Below are 25541 nucleotides of genomic sequence, written 5' to 3' on the forward strand. Positions count from 1 at the left end.
CACGAGGATGATCAGAGGGATGGAGCACCTCTCCTATGAAGACAGGCTGAGAGAGCTGGGGTTGTTCAGCCTGGAGAAGAGAAGGCTCCGGGGAGACCTTATAATGGCCTTTCAGTACCTGAAAGGAGCCTACAGAAGAGCCGGAGAGGGACTCTTTACAAAGAAGAGTAGCGACAGGACAAGGGGCAATGGTTTTAAGCTGGTGGAGGGGAGATTTAGGTTAGATACTAGGAAGAAATTCTTTACAGTGAGGGTGGTGAGGCACTGGAACAGGTTGCCCAGGGAGGTCGTGGATGCCCCATCACTGGAGGTGTTCAAGGCCAGGCTGGATGGCTATTTGAGCAACTTGCTCTAGTGGGAGGTGTCCCTACCCATGGCAGGGGGTTTGGAACTAGATGATCTTTAAGGTCCCTTCCAACCCAAAACATTCTATGATTCTATGATTCTATGATCCTGGGTCTACAGGTCTACACGGTCTACTTACCCTGCCCTGCATTTTTGCCTGCAGGCACAGAAGCAGCTCATTTTTAAAGCAGAATTTTCTATGATGGCCAAAGGTCTGCTGTTAGCAGCAGCTATATTTTATGGTGACATTTTTCAGATGGCTTTACAATTCACCAAGTGGTTTTCCTAGACACGCTTCCTCTCCTCAGGCTGCTCTGCTGTTATTCTGGGGAGTGTAATAGTTTTCTTCCACCTCCTTTGATGATAAAACACTGTTCCCCCTCGAGAAAGCTTTCTGGTCTTTCCCCCCTTCTCTGTTCTGCTGAGCTCTGGATCTCTCCATCAACTTCTCTAATTTTAATGCTGTTACTTTAATTGGATAAGCTGACTTCTTCCATTTTACATTTATATTTCATAGCACATCTGCAGCATTTGAGAGTTCACTGCATGGATGTTTCAAACCACACCATAGGATCTTGGCAGTTACACGGGACTTCAGAGATTTTATACACATATATCTGACGTACAGAGGAAGTAATTAAACCATATGGACCTCTCCCATACAGTAGGAAGCACAGCACAAATCTTCTCACTTGATTTATTATAACCTTATGTCATTTAGCAAAACCAACTTTGCAACTGTTTGAAAGAAAGAAGCCAGCTGAGAAGGAGAGAGAGGACCTGCACGGGGAGCTGTGGCTCAGGCAATCCTGAACAGTTTTAAGTGCCTGGGGCCGTACAGTGCAGTCAAGACCTTGCTGGCAGCACCAGGTATGAGCTAGTCCTGCAGCTCCTCTCTGTGTGCACAGGTTGAAGAAGGATGAGGATGGGATCATGCAATTTATCCTATCCCACCTGCTGGGCACACTGGTGGTTGGGGAATGATCCCTACAATCTCTGACACTGGCAAAGTCCCTAACCAGTAGAAATAAAGTAAAATAGAAGCTGTGGAAAAGGACACAAGATGGTGTTACACTGCACATCTGTGCCAAGCACATGGAGAAACGTGCTCTGTAATGGAAACGGAGTTAGTCTTACAGTGGTAAGGGATACTCTGCAGTAGCAGCACAGTCATATTTGAACTGAAGAGTTTCCTGTGGAAAATATGTTCTCTCCATAAACCTGCATGCCAGTGTATGCCCTCATTAAATATCGGAATAATGAACGTATATGGGTCCAACACCCACAGCGTGGTGTGGTGTCTTTGGACCCTGTGCTGCCGTAGTCCCTGTACACTGGAAGGAAGCTGTCACTGTGCCCCTCTGTGTGCTGCTGCCTCTGCCATTAATGTGGAATTGCTAGCAATGCTCTTGGAACCATTTGAACAACCCCACACAAACAGTTCCTGCCCCAAGGAACTTACATCCTAACACAGCCAAGCACACCCAGATGTGACAACCACAGCATCTCACATTCATAGAATCGTAAAATGGTTTGGGTTGGAAGGGACCTTAAAGATCACGGAGTTCCAACCCCCCTGCCACGGGCAGGGACACCTCCCACTAGAGCAGGTTGCTCAAAGCCCCATCCACCTGGCCTTGAACACCTCTAGGGCCACCCACAACTTCCCTGGGCAGCCTGTTCCAGTGTCTCACCCCCCTCCCAGTAAAGAATTTCTTCCTGATATCTAATCTAAACCTTCCCTCTTTCAGTTTAAAACCGTTACCCCTCATCCTGTTGCTACATTCCCTGATAAAGAGTCCCTCCCCGTCTCTCCTGTAGGCATTGCAGGGGAAAGAGTTCACCTCCCACAACTGGCTTCTCTCATTCTTCTCCCAGGCTACCAAGAAGGGAAGTCTCGTATGGGAAGGCTTTAACACAAAAAGGGTGGTGAAATGGCAAAGGAAAAGATGTTGCATGCTTGGGAGCAGATAACAGAAAGGTCATAAAAATAATAGAGAAGAAGTAGAGATCTAGAAGCTGAGAAACAGCCAAAAGCAAGGGGTGGTTTATAGGAGCAAAAAAGGAGCATTTGGATCAGAAGAGAATAATACAGTCATATCCAAGTCCTTATTAGACTACAGAAAGACTATATCGGCTACTGTACCCTGAATAGAGTGAAGCACTGTGTGTATTGGGGAGGATAGCAAACGCAAGAACTTTCTTTTTTGCTCTTACACCAATACTATGCTCTGCCAACAACCTTGGGGCGAAATAAACCTGCTTTTAAACAAGTTATAGGGCTTGATAATACCTCTTTAACCAGTGACACTATATTTGCAAAAATTAGTTTTGCTAACTACTAAAATAAGCAATAGTTAGACACAGAATTTCATTGAACAACCATGACCCATACTGAAAAAAAATAACCCACACAAAAATGCAAAGAGCTTTTCTTCACTGGGCGCCTATGATAGTACTAGACAGAAAGGAATCCGACAGACTAATATAATCTTTTCATAGAAAAATAATTTTAGCCTGTGGGAGAAAAAAATGCTGCATGGATGTTTTATTTGTTTGGGCTTGCATCTTATTCATTGTCTACAACCGTTCTCCATGCATAAAACACGGAGTTCTATCCTTTAAGACCTTCTTTCTGCATGCTCTCAAAGTGAGTATCTAATTGTAAGATAATTTAATGCTTGTCATCCTTTTCCAGATCAATGTAATGGAAGCACTTACATATACTTCAACAGCCCCATTCATTAAGCAAAGACACTGAAAGGTATTTGGAAACCTTATGTACAAACCTAGTTAAATAAGGAACATTTATTCTCTTCAGTGTCAATAAGAAAATGCTGAGAACAGGCTCAGTCTGCCTCAGCAGATACTGTTTGTGATGACAGCCTGCCCATTCCCACATTCCTGGTCTCTCCAGGTCAGACTCAAAGGATTCCACTAATACTTTGGTACTTACCAAAGCAGACAAAAGGAAAATGGGTCAATGTTACTTGCTCCCATGTGACAAAAATACAGAAAATAGAAACAAGCACCATTTGAGAAATTTGCAAAGCCTTGGGCACATGTCATGAGAAACCATTTACACTCTCGAGAGTGTAATTTAAGCGCTAAAAGATGACCTGGATTATCCCCCTTGGACGCCTGTGTGAGCTACCCAGTTACAGAGAAATGCACGTTCTTAAACTCCTGCTCAAAATAAGCAGAAATTGCAAAACTTGGGCCAAAAGCACCAAGAATATTTTTGTGCAGTAGTTGCACTGTCTGACTGTCGGAAGTCAAAGCCTGACATTTGTCCTAAAACAATTCTGACAGTGCATTTCATTTCCGTAATGAAGTGTAATTCGTATGTGAAAACCAAACAAAAATATCAGTGATACTTGAGAATGTCCTGTGCTGTGCAGACACTACTGAACAGAATGAGTAGAAGGATTGCAGATGAGTAGACAGTCATGAAATTGCTTAATTGCAGGTACTTATTTTCTAAAGAAGGTAAAACGTACTTCCACTATTTCATAGGAAGACAGGAAGGGAAAAAAAATAATTGCTGTTTAATTTTAAGTAAAAAGGTATGCTAATATTTTTAAATGGTTATGAAATTACATCTAAATGGATGTAATTCAGTATCCTTGCATCAGCTACTGTGACCAAAGTTAACTTTGCACTACTCATCTCCAACAAATTTCCTTTCTATGCTTTCTTCATGACAGTTAGATCTTCTACAATTAAATTTTAAGTTTTGTTTTATCTTCTGCAATAAAATGATTCTTGATTCCTTACTTTTTTTCTCCATCACTCATTGAAATTTGTGATATACAGATGGCCAGATACACTCTGAAAAATACTGCCCTCAAAATAAATTCATAAAGTTCCAGTGAAACACCTTCTCAATTTATTAGCAAACTGCTGTAAGATTTTTTTTTTCTTATTTGACTGTAACAAGTCCATAAATCAACGAAGGTAATGCAAAAGGCATCAAATGGTGTCATTTCAAACACAAAAGCTGAATCTGCATTACAGAGTTAATCCAGCACATTTACTTCAGTCATAGTTTTGTTTAAACTACAACCTTGGTATCCATTTTGATTGATTATACAAATTCTTGAGTTTTGTCCAACACTGTTGAATTGTTCTCTCATCACACCAGCTGAGATTACAAAGGTTTTTGATACAGGTTCGTTAAGAGAAGTATCTGCACAGATCTAACCTAGGTCAATGGGCTTTAGAGAGCAAGTACAGTATCTGTATGAATGCTGCATACCTGTACTCATTTTGCTGGAGATAATGTATATCCATCAGGCGAAGTTTTAAAAGATGAAGTTGGAAACTGAAGTAAAAAAGTGGACATGCCCTTTTGACTATCTTTCACTCAAGTATCATTCCTTTTCTCCTGTACAGTTGATTTGAAAAGGTTTTGGAGGAATTTTCCTTTCAGGGCTGGAGGAAAAGACAAGGAGTGCAACTAGTGTGGGATGGACTTAACAATACTGTAGTCCTTTAGATTACAAATAAGTACAATTTTTAAAGGTTACTTATGGAATCAAGCAATGTTTCATATTGGGGTGAAGCAGAAATGCTCTGCAAAACAACAAAAGAATAAAAAGGAAGGAAAAGATTTTTGGTCAGTGAGCATATATTTAAATATTCTTTAAAATATTCTGAACATTTACAAATGAAAATGTGATTTTGGGGATAAAATTTAATTGCGTTCCTGCATGTATTGGAATGAAACACCCTGCTTTTTCTTACATATTTTGCATTTTTCACTTGAAAGCGATTCTGAGGAAAACCTTTCACTAACTGCCCAAATCTCAGATTATGTGTAGAATGCATATATGGAAGGATTCACTGCTGCTTGCTCATGGGAAAGTTATCTAGCGTCTGTCCACGAGTTCAAAAAGATCTCTGATGTTGATTAAACATGTATAAACACAGGCGAAAAAAAAAAGGAAACATGCATATTTCACTCAAAAAAATGTCAGGACAAATGTACTGAAGAACAGCAATTAGCAACCAACATGAGTATCCAGCTACACAATTGATTGATATACAACGTAGCCCAGGTTAAGCAATTTTCACTAAATAAAACAGGTCATAAACTAGGCATTAAGTTTCAGACTGACTCAAGTTCAAGTTATATCAAGCAAACCTGTAGCCTGCCTTCCTTCGGTAGCTACCTCGAAAGATGATGGGCCAATTTACTGCTAACGGTTCATGCAATCAAGCCTTAAGCCCAAGATCTGGATGCCTGTGGAACAATGTCAAGACCTTAGGGACTGATGTATGTTGGGTAGACCTTGTAAGGCAGTGCTGTGAAATTATAAACATGAACAAAAGCATGCATTTGAAACTGTACCCTCAAACGCATGCGTAAAAGGGAACTGTTCTCTTGTATCTGAAAGCAGAATTTAGATTCACACTGTTAAACACTTTTTAACGGTAACTCTCCTCCTAGCTTTTGCAGTCACCAGTAAGCTGCTCTCCACTATTACCTTGACTAGAGAAAAAAAGAAAATTAAATCTCAATGTACCATACCAGACTTGATTACAGCATCGAAATAACAAAGGCACAGAAGTGCCTTTCTGTCCATGCGTAATACTTATTAGTACTATAGGTATTTTGCTTTTAAATTTGCCACCATTATAAAAACCTCCCCCAAACACATCCCCTCTGAGGGCAGGTTCCCTTCTTGGAAGTTTCCAGAGACTTAACATTGGGCTATGAAGTAATATGAAATTTGGAAGCACCTTTTTTTTGGTACTTCATATCCATTCTAGTGCAGAATCTGACACTACTTCAGAAGAGACATGATCAAGTTCATTCCCAAAGCTGTGTATATGTCAAGCACTGGAGAGCAAATAGGACATTTTTCAACCATTTCTATCTCGGGAATGTGAGAAGAAAAAAAAGAAAGACAAGTGAGGACAGGCCAACTGCAAGGCATGTAAGCTCTGTGAATTTTTGGCTTGCATGATCAGTGGGGATTCTTCTGGTGGTGGGTTCATGTTTGGGTGTTTGCTGAGTGGCTTCTTGGGAATGTCTGAAGGGTGACTGGCAAGGTGGTTCCTTGACCCTTACAACGGAAGAGGCTGCACATCAAAGGAGCTTGGATCAGCCTGTATACAGAGGCTTAGGTCAGCTTGCCTTCTCCTCATGACTCTTAAGTACATCTCAGTGAGGCCAGATCTTCCTTGTTGCTACTTAGCTTAACGTGGGGAGAGCAGGGAAAGAGAAAAGCAATCTAGTAATACTAATATAAAATTTCAAGAGCTAACAAAGTGTAAGCTCAGGATGCAGGCAGAAGCTGAGCAACAGAGCAGAGACCACTCAGTCTGTGGCAGAGAGTGCAAGGTACGTTCTCACTGATCCAGGAGGCAGGTTTTGTATGTGCAGCCCCTGGTCCTAGCAGAAGTCCTGGATTTGTTCTCTAGAGGCAAGAGTGGCTGAGCTGGAGAGAAACAGGTCTAGAGGCAAGGCCGGCCAGGATGCGGTCCCATCTCTGCTGTGGCCTCTCTCACATGGCCATCATCAAAAAAAGTAACTGATGTTGAGTAAACAGTTATTTAGAGGATGTCAGTCTGAGGGAAGGTGGGTAATCAGCGTGGAATGAGGGATCAAATATCTGATAAACTCTAACCTCCAGTTGATTATAGTGTCTGCTTGGTGTGAGGATCCTCCTGGAGCAGAGTGAATCTTCCAGGAGTGGACAAAGCAGGTGATGGTAGTGGAAGGTTTGATTACATGACACAGAGATAGCTGGATTTGAGGCAGCTGAGAGGACTGAAAGGCCTGCTGAGTGCAAAGGTAGCAGAGCCCACAAGATGTCCAGGTAGGTATTTAGTCTGTTTGAAGGGAGGAACCCAGTGCTCACAATCTATGTTATACCATTGATGAGGGAAAGTAGAGTAGGGATGTCCTAGGAGGCTTACTCAAGGCTGCTGTGTGGGAGACTGGAGTCCTTGTAAACTCCTTGGAACAAGAGAAACCTGCACAGGAGGAATGGGTTGGACTTCAGTCAGAATGGAATGAGGGTGCTATCACTCAAAATTAAAACGTTCACAGAGAAATAGTTAAACTAGAAACAGGGGGAAGACTGAGAGCCATGGTAGACTGGAGCACATAGTTCAGACTGAATGAACTTGTGAGGGAGACATGGCTAATGTGCAATACATTCCTGAAAAGGGATGAAATTAATAGCATAAGTGAAATAAATAGGGAAGGTAAATAACATAATTTACAATGCCACTTGACTGGTGCTTGAAACAGAAAATGGGCAAAATTTGTAGGTGGTTCTACAGCGATGCTAGAGATCTAAAAAATAGGATTATGAAATTATACTGCCTGGCAACAGACGACAATCCTGATATAACAGGCATCTCATGCTGGTGAAAGGAGGATAATCAGTGGCACACAGAGTTGCCAGGCTGTCTACTTTACAGGAGTGACAGAAAATGAGATCCAGCCAGGGCAGTGACACAGCATGTGAAGACTAAACCAAAGTGTAACAGGAAAAAATACTGAGGGCAGAGGAGAGCATTAGGGAATCCTTGCAGGTGGAAATAACAGAAAGGTAGGACTTGGTTTGTACTTAAGACTCCCCTGTTAAAGACACTGATCATGAAATACTCAGTGAAATTAGAGAAGCTGCAAAACTAGGTCAGGTAGCAATATTGGCAAATTCCAACTACCAACACGCTGTCAGGCACAACGCCTCATCCAGATAAAGAGATAAAATTTTTTGACACAGGAACTGACCACTTCTTAGCGCGGTGAGCCCTGGGGCCCATAAGAAAGGATGCTGCTCTGGGTTTAGTCTCGAGTGCTGCACCAGACCTGCTTCAAGAGGTACTAGTGGGAGAACTGGGCTGTAAGAGTTTCACAATATAACTGAACTTAATGCTGCAGTGGCATGGAGCAAGCCAAACAAATACATCACACAGATATCCAATTTCAAGAAGGGGAAGTACATAAAAATCACAAAAATAGTAAAAATCTTAAAAAGCAGTCAAAAAGGCAAGAAGCCTAAAGCAACCTGGAGGCTTTTCAAAAACACTGTATTAAAAGTCCCAGTAAACTATGTGTCACATATCAAAAAGAAAGTAAAACAGCTCAATAAAACCCCTGCATAGCTCATAAAAAAAGCTAAGGAGGCTATTGTAGGGAAAAAGGTTAGCATCTAAAAAATTGCTGAAATGAACAGGAGGGACCATAAAAATGAGATCAAGAGTAAATGGCAACAAGGATGGCTAAAAAAGAATGTGAATATTTTGCAGAATAACATCAAGCAGATAGTAAAAATGTGTTTAAAGAAAAGCAAGAAGCCATCAAGGGAAATAGCAGTACCACATCATGCCAAAGGTTTATAAGGGGCACTTGGTGACAATAAGGCCATAGCAGAGAAGGTAAGTGACTCCTTCGCATAGGCCTTTAATGCTGAAGGTCTTTGAGAAGGTCCCAAATTCAAGCTGTTCTTTGAGCCAGATTAATTTCAGGTAAATATAAAGGAAGTAGTAGATAAAACAGATAAGGCAGGTGTCACTAAGTGACCAGGACTGGGTGACGTTCACCTGGGACTTCTGAAAGAATTCAAGTATGAAATTGCAGAACTGCTGGCAAGGTGTATAACTCATCATCACAAACTGCCACTGCACCAGTGGGTTGGTGTCAACCAAGCTCCCATGCAGAAAAGAGACCCAAGAAGAGACCCTGGGAGCTGTGGGCCAGTTTGTCTGACTTTCCTGCCCGGCCAGGCAGAAGTCTACCTTAAAGAATACACAGACCAAACAGCAGGATAAGTACAGTAAAGCAGTCCCTAGTGACCATAACATCTGTAGATTTTCAAACTGGTTTTGACAAAGTATTTCACCAAAGCTTTTAAAAATAAATTCTCTTGGATTGGAAGAGAAGTGCTCTCTTCCTGAAGGCTGTTAAAGGATAGGAAGAAAAGAATAGTACTTGATAGTCACATTTTAAAATGGAGATGCAACGGTAGTGGGTTCTCTCAGACACAGGTTCTGGAATGGGTTTTAGTAAAGATTTCAGCAGTGAGGTAGGGAAGGGACTGAACCATGAAATATCCAAGTCTATAGATGATACTAACCTCCCTCAGATTATTAAATGCCATGCTGGTGATGGGGGACGGGGAGATCTGGTGATCTCCCAGCTTGGGAGATCCAGAAAGGGGCTAGAAAATAGGTTTCAATGTAGAGGGGAATAAAGAATGGTATTGAGAAGAAAACAAAGGGTGTCAATTTGCTGCTAAGTAAGACTTTGGTGCACCCATAATCCCAAGTGCTGTGTACAGTTCGGGTCTCTCACGGAAGAGAGAGAAGAACAAAGGGACTAAGGGTTGGAGTGTTGCCTTCAAAAGAGAACCTCTTCTTTTTGGACAGGAGAAAGCTGAGAGGGAATATGGTTGAGGTTTACAAAATTAGGGAAGCAGTGAATAAGGTAAATGCAGAACTGCTCCTTCCCAAATCTTACAGTACTAGAAATAGGGTGTACTTGATTAAACCAGAGGGAAGTTGGCTAAGAACAGGTCAGACAGTAATTTTATATCATTTGAGTAATGAACTCCTTGGTGCCACTGGATGTTGTGAAGACACACAGCTACAGTAGCTTCCAAAAAGGCTTAGACAAATTCAGGGAGAAACACTGAAGGATGATACGAATAGGGTGATCTTGGGTACAAGGGAAATGGACTGCAGATAGCTGCCAGACCTCTGTGCTCCCCATAAATAGCATCTCCTACTGTTGGGGACTAGATGAATTAATGGGCCAGATGAATTACTGGTCTAATTTGAGAAGACAGTTCTTATGTTCTTATTTTGTAAAAATAGAGTAAAATATCAGATTTCATTACCTATATCAACTAACACTCACCAAGAGTTACAAAGGAGCTACTGCCATTATGCCAGCTTAGAAGCCAGTTAATTCTGACGTTCAAGAATTACACTGACAGTTGATAAAATGTTTTTACTGGATTTAAACATTTCCCTAGGATATAAGAATGGAATTGTCTTTAGATTATTTAAGTGGTGTGTTTTGTTGTGGCTTTTTAAATTATGGAGAAAAACATTGCTAGATCTAGTCCATGTGTTAAGATTTAAACTTGTATGGAAAATGCTTGTAAGTAAGGATCAGACACTAGATTTCGTGGTTGTATATCACCCAAAAGCAAATGGAAGTGATTATAGGTGAATGGGTAATAGCTTACCCTTGGCCATTGCATTAGCAAAAGCAATATAACAGATATCTGTAAAGGAGTTATAGTGAACTTTCATGCCAGCCTTGGTTAAAAAGGAATGTTTAAGCATTTCTCGAAAGCGGCCTTTATGGCAGGACACGCGGCTGTCTTTTCATTTCACAGTTCCCATTATTCCAGCCCCTTGCAAAAACAATGGCTAAATGGCCGGAGCACTGTTAGCTGCTTGACTCAGACACAAAGTACAAAGTGAGATTTCAATAAAGTGCATTTTCTCACTCTATAGAAAGATCAAAAAGAATTCTACTCACTTCCACTTTCTACAAAGCCTTCTAGGTCAATTATGAAGTGAGGTTGATTATGAACTTCAATAGGTCAAGCAGTTGGCCATTGTACTGAAAGGAGTTATTGTTTCCTACATAAAGTGCATTAATGTTTAACAAATTTTAAAGGTGCATATATTGTACTCAGCCCAATATATAGTTTGCAAAGAACTCCAAATCTCAAAATTTTAGGAGTTGCAATAAAAATCTAGAGGAAAAAGGAAGAAACCAGAAGGTTTTTGCTTCATGTTTTTCCTTTAGTCCAGGGTTTCTGTTTTATTCAAACCAGAATTTCAATACCGTATCAGTGATTCCCTTTTCTCCTTTCCCTCTTACCCAGCTACTTAGGTACTCCTTACAGTATTTTTTCCACATGCAGCTCAGGGAGAGGATGTTGTCTTAAGAGAACACCTTAGGATAAGTTGTCTCAGGAGAAAATAAGAAGATGAGTCTGTCTCATATTAGGGAGAAGATGAACCTGTTGGCTCTCCTCTCTCTTTTCACTGTGTGCCCTCCTCTGAGGCTTATACCGTGGTTTCTTTTTGTGTGGATTTGGACACTTCTGGAACTCTGCAGAGCTTTTTGCCAGCTGTGAGAAGGGGAGGTGAGGGTGAGGCTTGTCCCCAAGCTTGGCTCCTGCAGCCCCAGCTCCAACCACCCGCATAGTTGTAAGGTATGGTTAGATAGACTGGATATTCGTATCCAGCTAACAGTAAATATGCACCTAGGTTAATCACAGAATCACAGAATCACAGAATCTTCTAGGTTGGAAGGGACCTTAAAGATCATCTTGTCCAACCGTCAACCTAACTGACAAAAATAGACACCCACACAACAAACAAGGAGCATCATCACTAAACCATACCTCCCAGCACTACATCAACCTGTCTTTTGAACACCTCCAGGGATGGTGCCTCAACCACCTCCCTGGGCAGCCCATTCCAATGTCTGACAACCCTTTCAGTGAAAAAATTTTTCCTAATATCCAGCCTGAACCTCCCCTGGCGCAACTTGAGGCCATTTCCTCTTGTCCTGTCGCTCACAGAATCACAGAATCACAGAATCTTCTAGGTTGGAAGGGACCTTAAAGATCATCTTGTCCAACCGTCAACCTAACTGACAAAAATAGACACCCACACAACAAACAAGGAGCATCATCACTAAACCATACCTCCCAGCACTACATCAACCTGTCTTTTGAACACCTCCAGGGATGGTGCCTCAACCACCTCCCTGGGCAGCCCATTTCAATGTCTGACAACCCTTGCTTCACCCTTATTTCACTTGTTAAAGTGAAATAATGAGGCTGCAGTGAGAAAGAACAAAGACTAGAGTGTCATTAGGCACTGGAAAAAAGCCAGCTTATGGAAGAAGTTCCCTTTAGTCTTTTTCCTCTGAAGGTGTGAACTCAAAAGCAAGACAGGAGGTGGGAACTTCAAGGGGATTGCGTGTGGCCCAAGAAAGACATTCTTTTAGAGAAACTTCTCTGAGCAACAGCTCAGTGTTTGCTGCAAACTGCAAAGGTGGTTATCAGCAACGTCCTATGATTCTCTGAACATTTGTATTTGACCTGTTTTCCTCCTGGGAATGAGGCAGAAAGTGCCTTTTGCAGGTGTCCTCACATTCCCTCGAGCAGGTCTGTTTGTAGGGGGCAGGTTAGCCGCGGCCTCTGCCTTGCTCCAGCAGCTCCCCCACCGCCACAGCGGGCAGACAAAGCTCCTGTTGTTCCATTTTCCTGTCCCCGCTGGATTTCGTCAAGCTGTGTCTGAGCCCAGGGAAAGCTGCAGGGCTGAGCCCAGCCAAAAAAATAGCGGAGGAAAAAACTAAAAACACATACCTCTTTCCGGCAGGCCTGCTAGGTGCATGCACTAACGTGTGTTAGGTGGCCTCCTGTCCCTAGAAACTGCCCGTCTGAAACAGGATTCAACTTTCCTGTGCCTTCGTGCCTAACCTTTCTAGTCCCGAACTAAAAGCAGTGGAGATAGAAGAACAGGGACAACTCCAGCTGTCCTGCATCTGGAGCTCTGGCACAAATCACCAAAGCCTGGCTGAATCCTCACACATCTAGACAGTGCCTCCCTGCCTCTAGCTCAGAGCCCCCAGAAGACATCAGTGAGCGTATTTTGTAAAAAACCACTTTTTTAAAAACAAAAGCCATGGCGTTTAGACAACAAATGAAGGGAAGCATCTGTATTTAATGCTGTACCTTAAGACTGTAACTCATACAACGGCAAAAAGTGGAAGTGGAAGCGCATATAAATAAAAAGCAGGCACTTTTTCAGACCTTTTCTACTTTCACAGCTTTCAATTGTATTTCTGCTTCAATGAATTCACTTCATTCAACAGCTTCTGAAATGCATTCAGTAGCAGCAACCCAAAGAAAGTGCTTTTGTTTGCCTGAGTTTGAGAGACCTGTCATGAAGAGAAGGTGAATTTCCAGGGCAGGGTAGGGCTCACAGCTGGCTGCAGACCCTCGCAGCGCTGCTCCCACCCCACTTCCAGATGCCCCCTGCAAGTGACAGCTCTGTTGCCCCGACACGGAGAGTCACTGCAGAAGCAGGGTCTGACAGACTGCTTCAGGCATTCTTACAAGTGCAAACATGCAATATGTCTATTGTGCATGTAATGAGTCACCTCAAACAGAAAATGTGTGTCGTGCCAGATTATACAGAGGTTTCGTGAAAATAAATATTCCCATTGAGGATTAGCATGAGACCAGAAGCTATGCCAAATTCGACTAGTCTCTAAAGGCCATTCTTGTTCCTTAAACCAGATGTTTAACAGGGGTTGTGACATCTGAAGAGACCAGCAGACACAAAATACACGCAGTGTATGCTGACTCAGAGTGAGGTACATCATTTCAGGGAGTTAAAATACAATTTTTAAAGTGTTATAACATTCTTTGAATCACTTTCCCCAGCACTCCTTCACATCTTGGACAATTAACCACGGTCACAAAATATAATTCACATTTTGTAACATCCTCCTTTTCTCTTTTTTAGAGTATATTTAAAGGCAGGGCCAAGGTTATTGCTTACTTACTCCCCTGAGCTAAATCAGAGTGGGAGTACATAAAATCTGCTCTTATCTCCCAATCTAGATACTGAGCAACTCACAGGGAGCATCTCATCAGTGGCACCTGACAGACTCTCTACTTTGGTAATTTAACATTTTCAGCTTTTCTAACCCATGCAATTCATTTTGTTTAGCTACCTCTTTTCTCTCGCAGACTTGGCAACTTGAAATTAAGGGTTATTCAGTCAATGAGGAACATGTAAAATATGTCAGTCACAGAAGTTGGTAGTTTTTTGACAGATCCATACTTTCACAAACTCTGGGGGAGAACAAGTACATCCATGCTTTGCTTTCAGAACAACAACAACAAAAAATTACACTGAAAAAAGACATAGTGATGTCATACTTGAAGCTGTTTCATACGGCATCAGTTTTTGTCTTTCAGTGCCCTTGGAGGGAAGTGGCAAGAGGCACTTGCCAAACTTCATGTGCTGGATGATGAGGGTAAGGCAGTAACAGCTGGAGGGAGCCCCACCAGAAGCTGTCTCTCAGGGGAGGGCTTGTTTGTCCTCAGCTTCATCAGTTTGCGATTAGGTTATTGTAATGGAAAGCAGACCACAAGCAGATCATGGTCAGGGGATGGTAGTATAACTGTTACAGTCCTCATGGCATGGTAACCCCAGGATCATCTGACTTCCATGGAGACATCGGGACTTCTGCTGTAAACAAGAGTGTTCCTGGCCTCCTACCTACACTGTGACTTTCCTACCACCTCTTCCTTCACTCAGACGTGGAGTCAAGCTTGAGGAATGTGATGGGAACAGGAATTGATGGCCTGCTGCGTGGAGGGAAGGCAGAGAACTAAAAAATCTTATGAGGTTTGTGATAGCAGAAAGAGCATATGACCTGCCGCATCTCTTGCCTGACTTATTCTTAGAGATGGGTGGATGGAAAAGGCTGAGTCACTGTCTCAGCTGCAGAAGACCAAGCTGTACAGGAGCCTGCCAGGCAGGGCTCCAAGCCATACAGGATAGGAACTGCCCTTTTTCTCGGAGCTCTTTGTGGTAGGTGGCTAATCCCCTCCACCCCATCTCCCTTCCTCTGCCTCATTCCGCACTACTCCCCAAACCAAAGAACAGACTATCAGCAACACCCTAATGCCAGAAGTCCCAAGTGGTTCCCTTCCAGCAGGGTTTTAAGGTTTTGCAGGCCTGGGTCCCTTCTGCTTTAATTGAAAACACATGCATGAGGTATCTTTTCATCAGATACCATTTCGTTGGAAAGACTTCAAGAACATTACTGAGTGATTTTGTCCATATTCACTTAGCACTGCCACAAAATCCAGTGATGCTCTAGTACACAGCGTCCCTAAAATTCTGATCTGGTCAGCTCATCATGGCTGTCTGATGGCTCTGATTTTTGAAAGAAGAACCTGCTATATTTCATAGCAAAGTATTTATTCAAATCTAGAAGCTCTTGAGGAAGTAAGATGAAACAACAATCACTTTTTCCTGAAAAAGAATAATTGTTTGAATACACTTAGCCCAAGATCCAAATCCTTACAGCAAGCAGCATTGAACTGGTACCATCAAGAACATTTTACAGGGAAAAATTGCTACTTACACGGCTTCCTTTTTCAGGGAAACACTGACATCCTCCACTGCAGTCTCTTCCTCCACATGGTCCTGTGTATTTCTTTCCACCCTGCAAACCAGAACACACATAAAACGAACTGTTAAAAGGTATCAGCTACAATACCTGGCTCAGCACAATAAGCTTTGCTTAGCAGACTCGCTGGGAACTTGCCCAAGTGAAGACCAGGATCAGACTTCCAGTTGAAACCTTTAATCTGTGTTTAGAAGCAGCCATGAGTGGCTTTCCAGTTCTTGGAGATCAGCATCAAGAAATATAATGTTACTCTATTAATTTCCCTCCACATTTTCAAAACATTGCAGCTCCATGCTGAGCTGTATCTCACACATCTTTTTGACATATGCAACAGATATTGTATCACAGAAGAGCAGCTGCTTGGATTCTTCAGGGACACTGACTAAGTCCTAGGTCACAATACATCACATCCTTCTATGCATGCTCTAAATTGTTGCTATATTTTAAAATATTTATGGGTGGACATAAAGGAAGACATAGGTATCATGTTCAAAATTATAAGCCTGCCCTCTCCTCTTCAATGGCTGCCTATTCTGGAGGCCCCCAAAACTTGATAGCAGCCAACCACTGTGACCTAGAAGTCAGACCTAGATTAAATAGATGGCTGCAGTTACCTCTCTCCTGCCTGTCCAGAACCACCTTGGCATGGGCTGCAAATAATATGGGTGACCAAACACGCGCCACTCCATGCAGATCCTTGGATGGACTTCGACAGGCAGACCAGTTCAGATTACACCTACCACACACTGCCTGCACGAAATGCTGCAGCCACAGCCGCTCTTGTTCAGAAACCTGAACAGCAGAGATGCTGTGCATGCTGTGGTGTGACTTTTATGACTGTAACTTAATAATTAGGAACACTGTGAAGACCAGCCTGCGGCCCGCCTAAGCCCAGGGTTTGGAGCCCCTGAAAGTGCCCCAGCAGCCTAGTAAGTAATCTGGGAAAGGAGGAAGGGATTTGTCATCGCTATTTCCAAAGCTGGTTTGCCCCACAGCAAATACTTAAAGCGCCAGAAGAAAAAGAGAGAAGGACTGAAGTCTAGTGGCAATAGGAAGGACATCTTGGAACCATAGCCCCTCGTTCAGGGCAGCTGCTAATTTTCACAGGCACTGCTCCTTAGATAAAAGCTCAAGGCACCCCAGCTGTAGGATACAGAGTCAGGCTCCATGTTCCTTGCTCCCCTCCTGGCTGGAAGAACCCTGAGTTCTTCATTGCGCTGTAGCAGTGACAAATGGTTCCTTCACCCTTCCTGCCTCCTTCATAGCTTGAGCACGTCAACTCTTGGAAGGGAGGTGACAGGGTTATCAACAAGCCATCAAAAGAAAAGAAGATGGGTTCTCTGAACTGCTGTGCTGTTGCTTAAATAGGCAGCGATGCTGCCATTCCCACCTCTAGCCCTGACTCAAGGAGCTTAAATCCAGAGAGGGACCGACACTGCCGTGCTCAGCATTTTTCATGTAGCTCTAAGCAATCCCCTGCTCAACACCTGGGAGTGAGTCACATTTCTCAGGTATCTACCTCTGCCATCACACTAATGGGAAACTGAAAACGCAGCTCCAGGGTTTGGATTCCTCCCTGGGAGCCAAATGAATACAAGGTATGGAACAGGTGCCAGACGTTGCCCAAGTCCTCATTTGGTCATATTTGTACAACAGGCTCTCAATCTTAAGACAAGCAGTAATACAAAGTTCCCAAACCAAGTTCTTATGCTTGTCCTGAGAGGGTTCAATTCTGTATCTTACCTGTTTTTATATATTAAAATACTTTTGTTGCAGACTTATATTTAATTCTCACATTTAATGAAACAAAGAGACTTTTCATACTGATAAAAGAGGTCCACAGCACTGAAACCATGCCCTGAGCTATTTAAAGGTTAAGTGTTTGATTCCGGAAATTGTTTCACGGACGTAACAGTGCTCTACGTCATATTATGAACTCTGCTTTATGTTTAGGTTATTGTTTAGAGGAAATAATAAGCCAAGACTGTTTTATAAACACAGCTTGCTCAGATTGGTCCATTTTTAAAATATTTAGATGGTGACAAACTCAGTATTTCTGTGGGTTTTTTCTTATTAACCTATTTGTAAATGTAATGTGCATCACTTTCTCAGGATCCTTCACTTCACACAGTTTTTCTCTCAATTCCTTTTCAGGAATTACTAATAGTCCTATTCATTTTTATGGACGCCATGCAGATGTACGGCCTGTGTGAACATATTCCTCTGCAGGTGCGGGTCTTTATTAAGGAGCAGTTTGCTAAGAGTAGTGCTGCTATTAATAAGAATAAATTCTGAACTTTTAGAGAACTGGCTTGTTTGGAGCTGTAAATAACAGTACATCCTAGCCTAACAGTAACAGACTGACAGATATAGTAATTTTACCATGTGAGTTTTCAATTATGCCTACTGAGAAAACAACAAGTAGAACAATAAGTTTATTTCTTTCTTAATTAGCAGAGTGAATCTAAATTTGGTAAACTGTTGCTAAGGAGAAAATAGAGTGTGAATCAGAACTATGGTAAGATATTTGTGCACTTTAAAAGAAAAAAAAAAAAGGAGGCTGCTAATACTTATTTCAACTGGAAGAAGTTCAAGGTCTATTGTTTGTGTACTATCCACCATCCAACATTTTAATTTGTATGCTGTAACAATACCATCAGCTAATGTAGGGACACAATTGTTTTCTTCCACAATTTTAGGAAGCTTTTTTTTTTTTTTCAATTTTCTCATTTTATGTCCTTTTATGCACATAGATTCTTCAGATAATGAAAAGAAAAATCTGGAAGAATTCTCCAAAGGTAGGAAACATAATGGGAAAACATTTGAGACCAGCATTAATGTATCTCTTCTGGATAAACACTTGGCCTCCCCTCATTGCTTAATTTCCACTTCTTGACTGCTAGTGGGATGACTCTGGGAGCTTTTAGTCACGTGTAGCATTTTCTACTTTATTATCTATGAATGTTTATAATTTATTGAAGGCAGATCATTGCACTGTTGCTTAATCTGACATTACTGGGAAGTTACAGCATAAAACCTTATGGTTAAAAAGTTTTTTAATGTTAAGAAATAAATCTGTTAAGAATCCTTGTAAAACTTTGTCAAAAACAGTTATACACATGGGCACACAACTGAGATGAAGGGAAATCAAATGAACACGTATCAATCAATAATTAGAATGCAAAAAACCCAGTTTAAAATTTAGCAAAGGACAATGCAGTTTTAATGTACTGCAAGTATTTATTTCCTGAGGAAAACAGATTTCTGGGAATATAATACCAATGGTGACATCCAAATGTAGGTGTCTTGATTTGAGACAGGTACTTGGAATACCTTTTTGGTCAGTGAGGAGAACGGTCCAATCCTAGGAAACAACTCATCCCATCCTGATACCAGGAGAGAAACTGACCAGCTGTATCTCTCCCAGAAAGCACCTACTGCTCTCTCTTAGCTGTAAAGGTGGGTGGAAGTGACTAGCTTATACGGAGACATCCATCCACTGTAGAAGTCTAAGGACAGGGAGATGAATCTCCTCATTTGCTCAATATGCAATTAAATGACGAAAAACGCATTTGCAGCAGAAAGATATTCTAGGATCTGTGCAACCAAACTGGAAGCGTGGCAACAGCCCCAACTCTGAAGTCATCTGCTGACAAAACCTTCAATTCCAGGTCTTGCTTATCTTTTGGATGATCCTGAAATCCACTACTCATAAAAAAGTCCAGAATCTGGCAGAGTCTAGAAATAGGGTTTATATAATCTAATTTGAGATGTCAGTGATAAAGGCAGAACGTTTGGCCTGCTGTTATAGACCATTCAGGGAATCTCATCAGAACTATTTCACACATCTGAGAGAAATCCCATGCTAGAAGAGTGAGGGGATTAGAAAAGTAGCCTAAGGTATCTAGATGAGACGTGTCTACAGTGCAAGTGTCCAGTTTCAGGTGAGATGAATCCTGTGCTAAGTGTCAGAGACACCTGTGGTCTCTGATGGGAACACCAAGTGTACGCAAAAGTATCTAAGAGCAGACATATGGTGCAAACACAAAGCAGGTTATACCATTGCACTGGTATGCAAGCTCTCCATGCGTAAAGTATTGCTTAATTAGAATTAAGCTAGGGAGTCAAGGCTGAAGGATGAAAATTCTGCCAAAAAATATGTAATATAAATTAAATGTAACCAACATGAACCACAGGGCCACAAGGCAGCCTTTGGAGGCAAGCATATCGAGCCAAAATTGCCTAGGCAGTAGTGTCAGAAACTTCAAGTGTCAGAAATTTCAGGTGTAACAAATTTGGGACCAATGAGGAAAAAGTACCTAGCAGTAGGTTGTTTATTTGGGAGGAGTATAGGCAGAGAAAAAGAGGTGCAAGGGTGGTAAAAAGATGGAAAAGGTAAAGAGAGGAATAGGGCATCCAATTAAGTGAAGACCGAAGATGGTGGAAGGGTATGTTAAGAGCAAGAGCATGGATATCTGCAGCCAGTGGTGATGCTGACCTGTGGGCACAAGCTCACTGTGAGACCCCTTAGGAGAGCCCACAGGTCTCTCCATCAGTCATGTCCCTGAAAGACCTGCTGTGGGTGGGTGGAGTGAGAAGAGGTAAACTTGTAAGGAAGGACAGGCTTACACCTGAACACCAACTGCAGGAGGAAGGCAATAGAATTGCAACTAAATGGCCCTTTTGTGTGATTTGTAAGATTTCTTTATAGTAATTTTGTATGAAGACTAATACTAACAATAACCAATAGAACTGTAATTCAGTGTTTTTTGCAGTGATGTAGTTGTGAATTAATACAACTAACAACAGTGGTGTTTTACTTGGCCAATTAAAGTATTATTAGGTTCATAGAGGTGTGTTCTTTAATCAGCAAACATCCTAAATTACGTCTCACATCTCCAGTCTAAAGGGGGAGAGTTGGATTTGCAGAGTAAGACCCCTCTACAAAGCTTCCGCTTCATCCTGGAGGGACCAAAACATCCTGTCCATCTCCTCCTCCTGCTGGCAGGAGGGCAGCTTCTGGTCATGCATAAAAGAATGTGCCACCCAGCCATGTGGGTTCCAGCCGACTTGCTCTGGGATCTTAAAATCAGGCAGAAACTACCACACCTGAAGGGCTGGAGACAGATCCCCAGCTCTGTGGGCAAGTGGCACAGATATGGTAAGGTTCACAGTGTTCAGAACTAGGCAACTCTAGAGCAGAGATCTTGCAGAGACCAGCACAGAGCAGTCCAGAATAGATGACTATCTGCAATTCACTCTCTGCCCTCTTTTATTTACCAGCTTAGACATCTCCACAGGGGCCTATATGAGTATGTCTAGCTCACGGAGCCTGACCTACTGGAAAAATGTGGTTACAGCTCTTTTATTTTTAAAATAGAGCTGGAGAAGATGATGGGGCAGAGCAAGACTGAGCAGAACAGCTTTGCTCTGGCCCATTCATTGCACACAATAGCACAGCAGTCAGCACAGTCTCTTAGGAAATGGGAGACCTAATTGCAGTCCTCTGACGGGCAAAATCAAACACGCACCTGCCCCTGGGAAAGCTTCAACCAGCAGGCTGTGAACTGGGCTGGAAGGGATGGAGAAAGGGAATGATGAAAGCAATAAACTGAAAGGGAGAAGAGAGACTTTTCCAACTCTCCTTTTAATATCAGAATGAATGTAAGATTGATGGTTCAAGGAATGTGAGCACTGCTTAAACACAAGCAAGAGAAAACACCTAAGTGCCATCTATGTTTGCAAGGCTTGTTTATTTGCCTAGTACAAACATCTTCTCATTTTTATGCAGTTTAAATTGCAGTTTCTTTCAGCCCAATTCTTAAAAACCCCAGAAACATATATGCAGTTCTCTTTAAACTTTTCTGCACATTAATGATTTATTTATTACTAATCTTAGCCGCGTTTGTGTAATCGTTATCTCTGTGTGTGCCTATTCAAGTACCTTCACTTCAAGGGCTGGTATTCTGACAAAGAACAAAGGCAACCAGAGGACAGACCTCAAAGTACAGTTCTATGAGTACAGAAAGACCAGGAAATATAAGCCATTTCCTTACACGCAGCTCAAGAAAAAAAAGAAAACCAAACCAACACGGAAATGATAACAAAAATATTGCAACGAGTAATCAAAAGACTCTGCACACTGACATTTTCTTTGATAGTTTTATAGGTTGGAGTTTTGCATTAACTTTTGTCCTGACAAGCCCCATTGTGTTCTCTCCATCAATCACAGCAGCCCCTCCGAGCTGGCTAACTTTCACCAAGAAAGGTTTTAGAAGTTCTGGGAGCTTGCTGAAAAGCTGAGCTACGACTGAGGGTGCTGACATATCACATGCTTCTGCAGTGTGACAACCAGGAGCACATTTGGATGCTTCATGTGAGACTTCAGCCTGGAAGTCCCGAGAGAATTCCTGGCATGCCTGCGAGGCAGCCCTCTGTGTCACCACCAGGGCGACCAGCCCAGCCCACACTTCCAATATGGACCTCTGTTTCCACGTTTGACCTTCAGATATCGGAAGTCACATTAATTTCAAATTCGTTTTATAAAGCCCTGACTTAGAAACATTAAATTTCTGTTTCCTTTCAAAGAAAGGAGAAAAAAATAAAGCAGGAGTATGATGGGGTACTCCTGCTGTTGATGAACCAGACAGATAGGAACTTCACTGGTTTCAAGTGTGACAGCACAGTTGTATTTGCTCAAAACCAGCATTTTACTTCTTAAAGAGTCGAAAACATTTGTTGCCTGGATGCCAAACTTATTTCTCTAGAAACATGTATAAACAACCGTTCAAAACAAGTATGGAGAACACTTCAGCGGGGGAGGTCCAGAGTGCCCAGTGTCAGGCTCGGTCTGGAAAACGCTCTGTCCTCAGAGTCACAATGCCAAAGAAGGAACCAGCCATCTGAAACCGCCTGCTCGCAAGCCAGTAGCTACTGGTGCACCGGACAGTAAGACCACTGTGAAGACCTTAATTGGCAAGGGAAAGGCAGAGATAAATTGGCACACTCGGAGAGGAAGGAAAAGATGTGGGTGTGGATCCTCTCTCCAACTGTTCTGAGAATTAGTTCGCTAAGAAATAATTCTTTCTTTCATATTTGAATGGGAGCCAGTACCTTTTCTAGACTGGATGCATGGCAACTGGAATAATTTAGCGCGTGACCTCAATATCATATGAATGTTTACACTTCCCATCAAAAGTAGGGGGAGCCATGTATTTTGCACATCCTTCAATTGGAAAAACCTGGAGGAGGAAACTGGTCCCAGGAGGAACACGAAGAGACTTACCATCAGCCATACTAAGAAAAAGCTGGTCTCTTAACAACTGCCTAATGCAATCTTCCCAATGCAATGAGAACAGCAATGCCTGTGGCAATCAATTATGTATTATTGATTGGTGTGGAGTTTCAAATGCCACCTCCTTCTTGTGATGGAGTGTATAGAGAAAACTGGGAGGCAGGTCGCCAAGCAAGCAGCTTGCTTTGGTTTTGGGTCCTGACGGGCATGGGAATAACAGAGGGAATATCCAAAAGTAGCACTGCTCCCAGGGGCTGGGACACCTGTGCTTAATGTTTGGGAAGGGCAAGAGAGTACAAAGTCTCTGATGCTCAGAAGACCCCAACAGATGGAAAGTTGTCTTCCTGAGTGAATCTCAGCAAGTATGTTGAAGCCAACAACGGGAAACATGAATTCTGTACCTCTCAGAAGTGAAGCTATAAAAGACTTTCCTCTTATGGGCTGGCTTGTGGCTCTTGATTATATGAACTTTCTGGCATGCGGCCTTGATTTGAAGGCTGCATAGTTTCATTTCAAAGTGAAACTTCACAGCTCCACATGTTCCCTTTATTTGAGGGACTATTTACCACCCCCTCTTGAAATTAAAAAGTTCTCTTGTCGCAGACTCGAGACACTGCCTTGTAACAACTGCAGAAACCAGACATGATACAGTGTGAACCTACCCTTCACATTTTCATAAAAGCATTTCTAATTTTGTGGCTTGCATCCAAACACATATTTACCCAGCAAACCAGATGGAATCCAGAAGGAGCTGCTGTGATATAGTAGGCATTAAGGAAAAAAAAACCCCAAAAGGTCTTCAAGAGGCTCAGAGAGTAAATCTTAAAAGCTGCCTAAATATACAGTACGGATATTTGAATAATTGTCCAGGGGTCTTGCCCACTTGCCCAACATGAGATTGTTTGCCAAGAGTACACTTCCGAGCAAGCAGCGTATACGGTGACATCATTTTCTGTCAAGAGTTCAGTGAATGGAGGTCTCGTATTTTACAGGTGATGAAGTTGGGTTCAGTTGCCTTTTGCCTTTTTTTTTTTTTCCCTCACAGAGATGATTATATGTTATCCTAAGAAAGGGACTAGAACATAAGATGGGAAAATCCAGTTAAAACATTTTAAAATATCAAACAATAAGAAATAGTCACTGCTATCGAAAATTTTATCGCTGCTGCTGCTGCTTATTTTTGAAGAATCTGTAATGCCATGGGAAAGGGAGCCCCAAAAAGCAGTCACGAGTCTCTGCATGAATGTGCTCCAGCTCTCAGGAACTAATAAAGGAGGCTGAAGATGCAGAGGGCTCTTCTTAGAACAAAACTGCATCCAGAGGAGGCAGAATAATGTCCTATGGCACTTCTCTATTTGAGACAGGTGAGTTAGTTGTCTAAAGGAATGACAATTTTTGTCTTAATCGGCAACTAAGACTTGAACATGCACTAGCAAGAGAGAAGTGATGCTGCAGACAAACTAAGCTCTTTGAAGAGTGTGCAGCCATGGTTGAAGATATCTCTTACCTCTTACAAAGGGGCAAACATTACATGGTCATCAGCTGACACCTATGGCCAAGAGTGACCACAAAAAGACAATAAAAGTGTTGCCTATGAGCACTCCACTTTCAGTTTTATCAACTTAATAATCAGGTTTGTTTGCAGGAAAAAAACCCCACAAGTATGAGTCTAGTAAGAGTTTGAAGCTGGAAATGCATTAATAAAGGTAAGCAAAGGTACATGCATTAATTATTACTATTAGTTAAGGCAAGCCTGTTGGCTACCCTGATTAGAAAGAGAACTCAGACACCTTGTGGATATGCAGATTCCTAAATTTAGGTGACTTCATATCAACTACCTCTTTGTTCAAAATGGGAATTTTTAGCTAAATCTGAGAGAAAGGTAGAAGATGCAGAAGTAGCTGGAGGAAAATCTGGATTGGTAAATTAAAATAGGGTTTGATATCTTGTTAAACTTGATTCCATCTTTGTAAATGTGTCCTTTTAGTGGTGCATATTATTTTAGTCTATTATCTTTCCTTATGAGACAACAGACTCTTATCTAGCATCCAACATGGCATTCCTCATCTGAAAGGATGGTGGTCTTCAGAGGAAGAGTGCTGGGACATCTCAACATGAGCCCTTATTCCCAGCACCTCATCTCTAGAAATTTTGTGTGTCTCCACAGAAGCTACTTAGGTGGTTTTAAAAAGCAGTATTGCAGGAGTCAGAAGTGTTTTTATCAGCGACGAAGAAAGCTCTATGACTTGGCAAAGCAGATGTAATCACTTATTAGGGAGTCTGTGATGACAAGCTACACTGTCTCTCTTTTAATTTTTATTCTATTATTTTATTTTATGCAAACCACTGCATTTTGTATTTGATCTGCACAACTGTAAAGGCTTATGCAAGGCACAAGACAGTGGACAGTGTAATCACCTCATATGTGCAGTTACACTGCACAGTGGATCAAAAATATTTTCCATAAAGGAATAGGAGTAAAGACATGGTCAGCCCTTAATTTGAATTTGGCTTTTGTCCAATATCTTATATTACTGGAATAATCTCCCCCTTCCCATCCCTAAGAACAGAAAAGCATTTGTTCACATACTAGTAGCATAATAATGAAACACAGCATCCACTCATTAAAAGTAGCAATTTCTATATTTAACTACTTTTAGTTTCCGAAGTCTAGTCCTTTTCAGTTCTGGAAAG

The 25541-nt window shown here is 41.9% G+C and overlaps 1 protein-coding gene across 1 annotated transcript in view; it reads right to left on the reverse strand.

Annotated features, from left to right (window-relative positions):
- The window catches only part of COL4A2 (collagen, type IV, alpha 2), a 153936-nt gene that overhangs the window by 94604 nt on the left and 33791 nt on the right, over window positions 1-25541 (reverse strand). The window contains exon 3 of the mRNA XM_014944116.1: window positions 15509-15589. Coding sequence (XP_014799602.1) covers window positions 15509-15589 — 81 coding nt within the window. The remainder of the gene's footprint in view (window positions 1-15508; window positions 15590-25541) is intronic.

The sequence above is a fragment of the Calidris pugnax genome, unplaced genomic scaffold (assembly GCF_001431845.1).
Source record: "Calidris pugnax isolate Ruff unplaced genomic scaffold, ASM143184v1 scaffold69, whole genome shotgun sequence".
In the NCBI taxonomy this organism is placed as follows: Eukaryota; Metazoa; Chordata; class Aves; order Charadriiformes; family Scolopacidae; genus Calidris; species Calidris pugnax.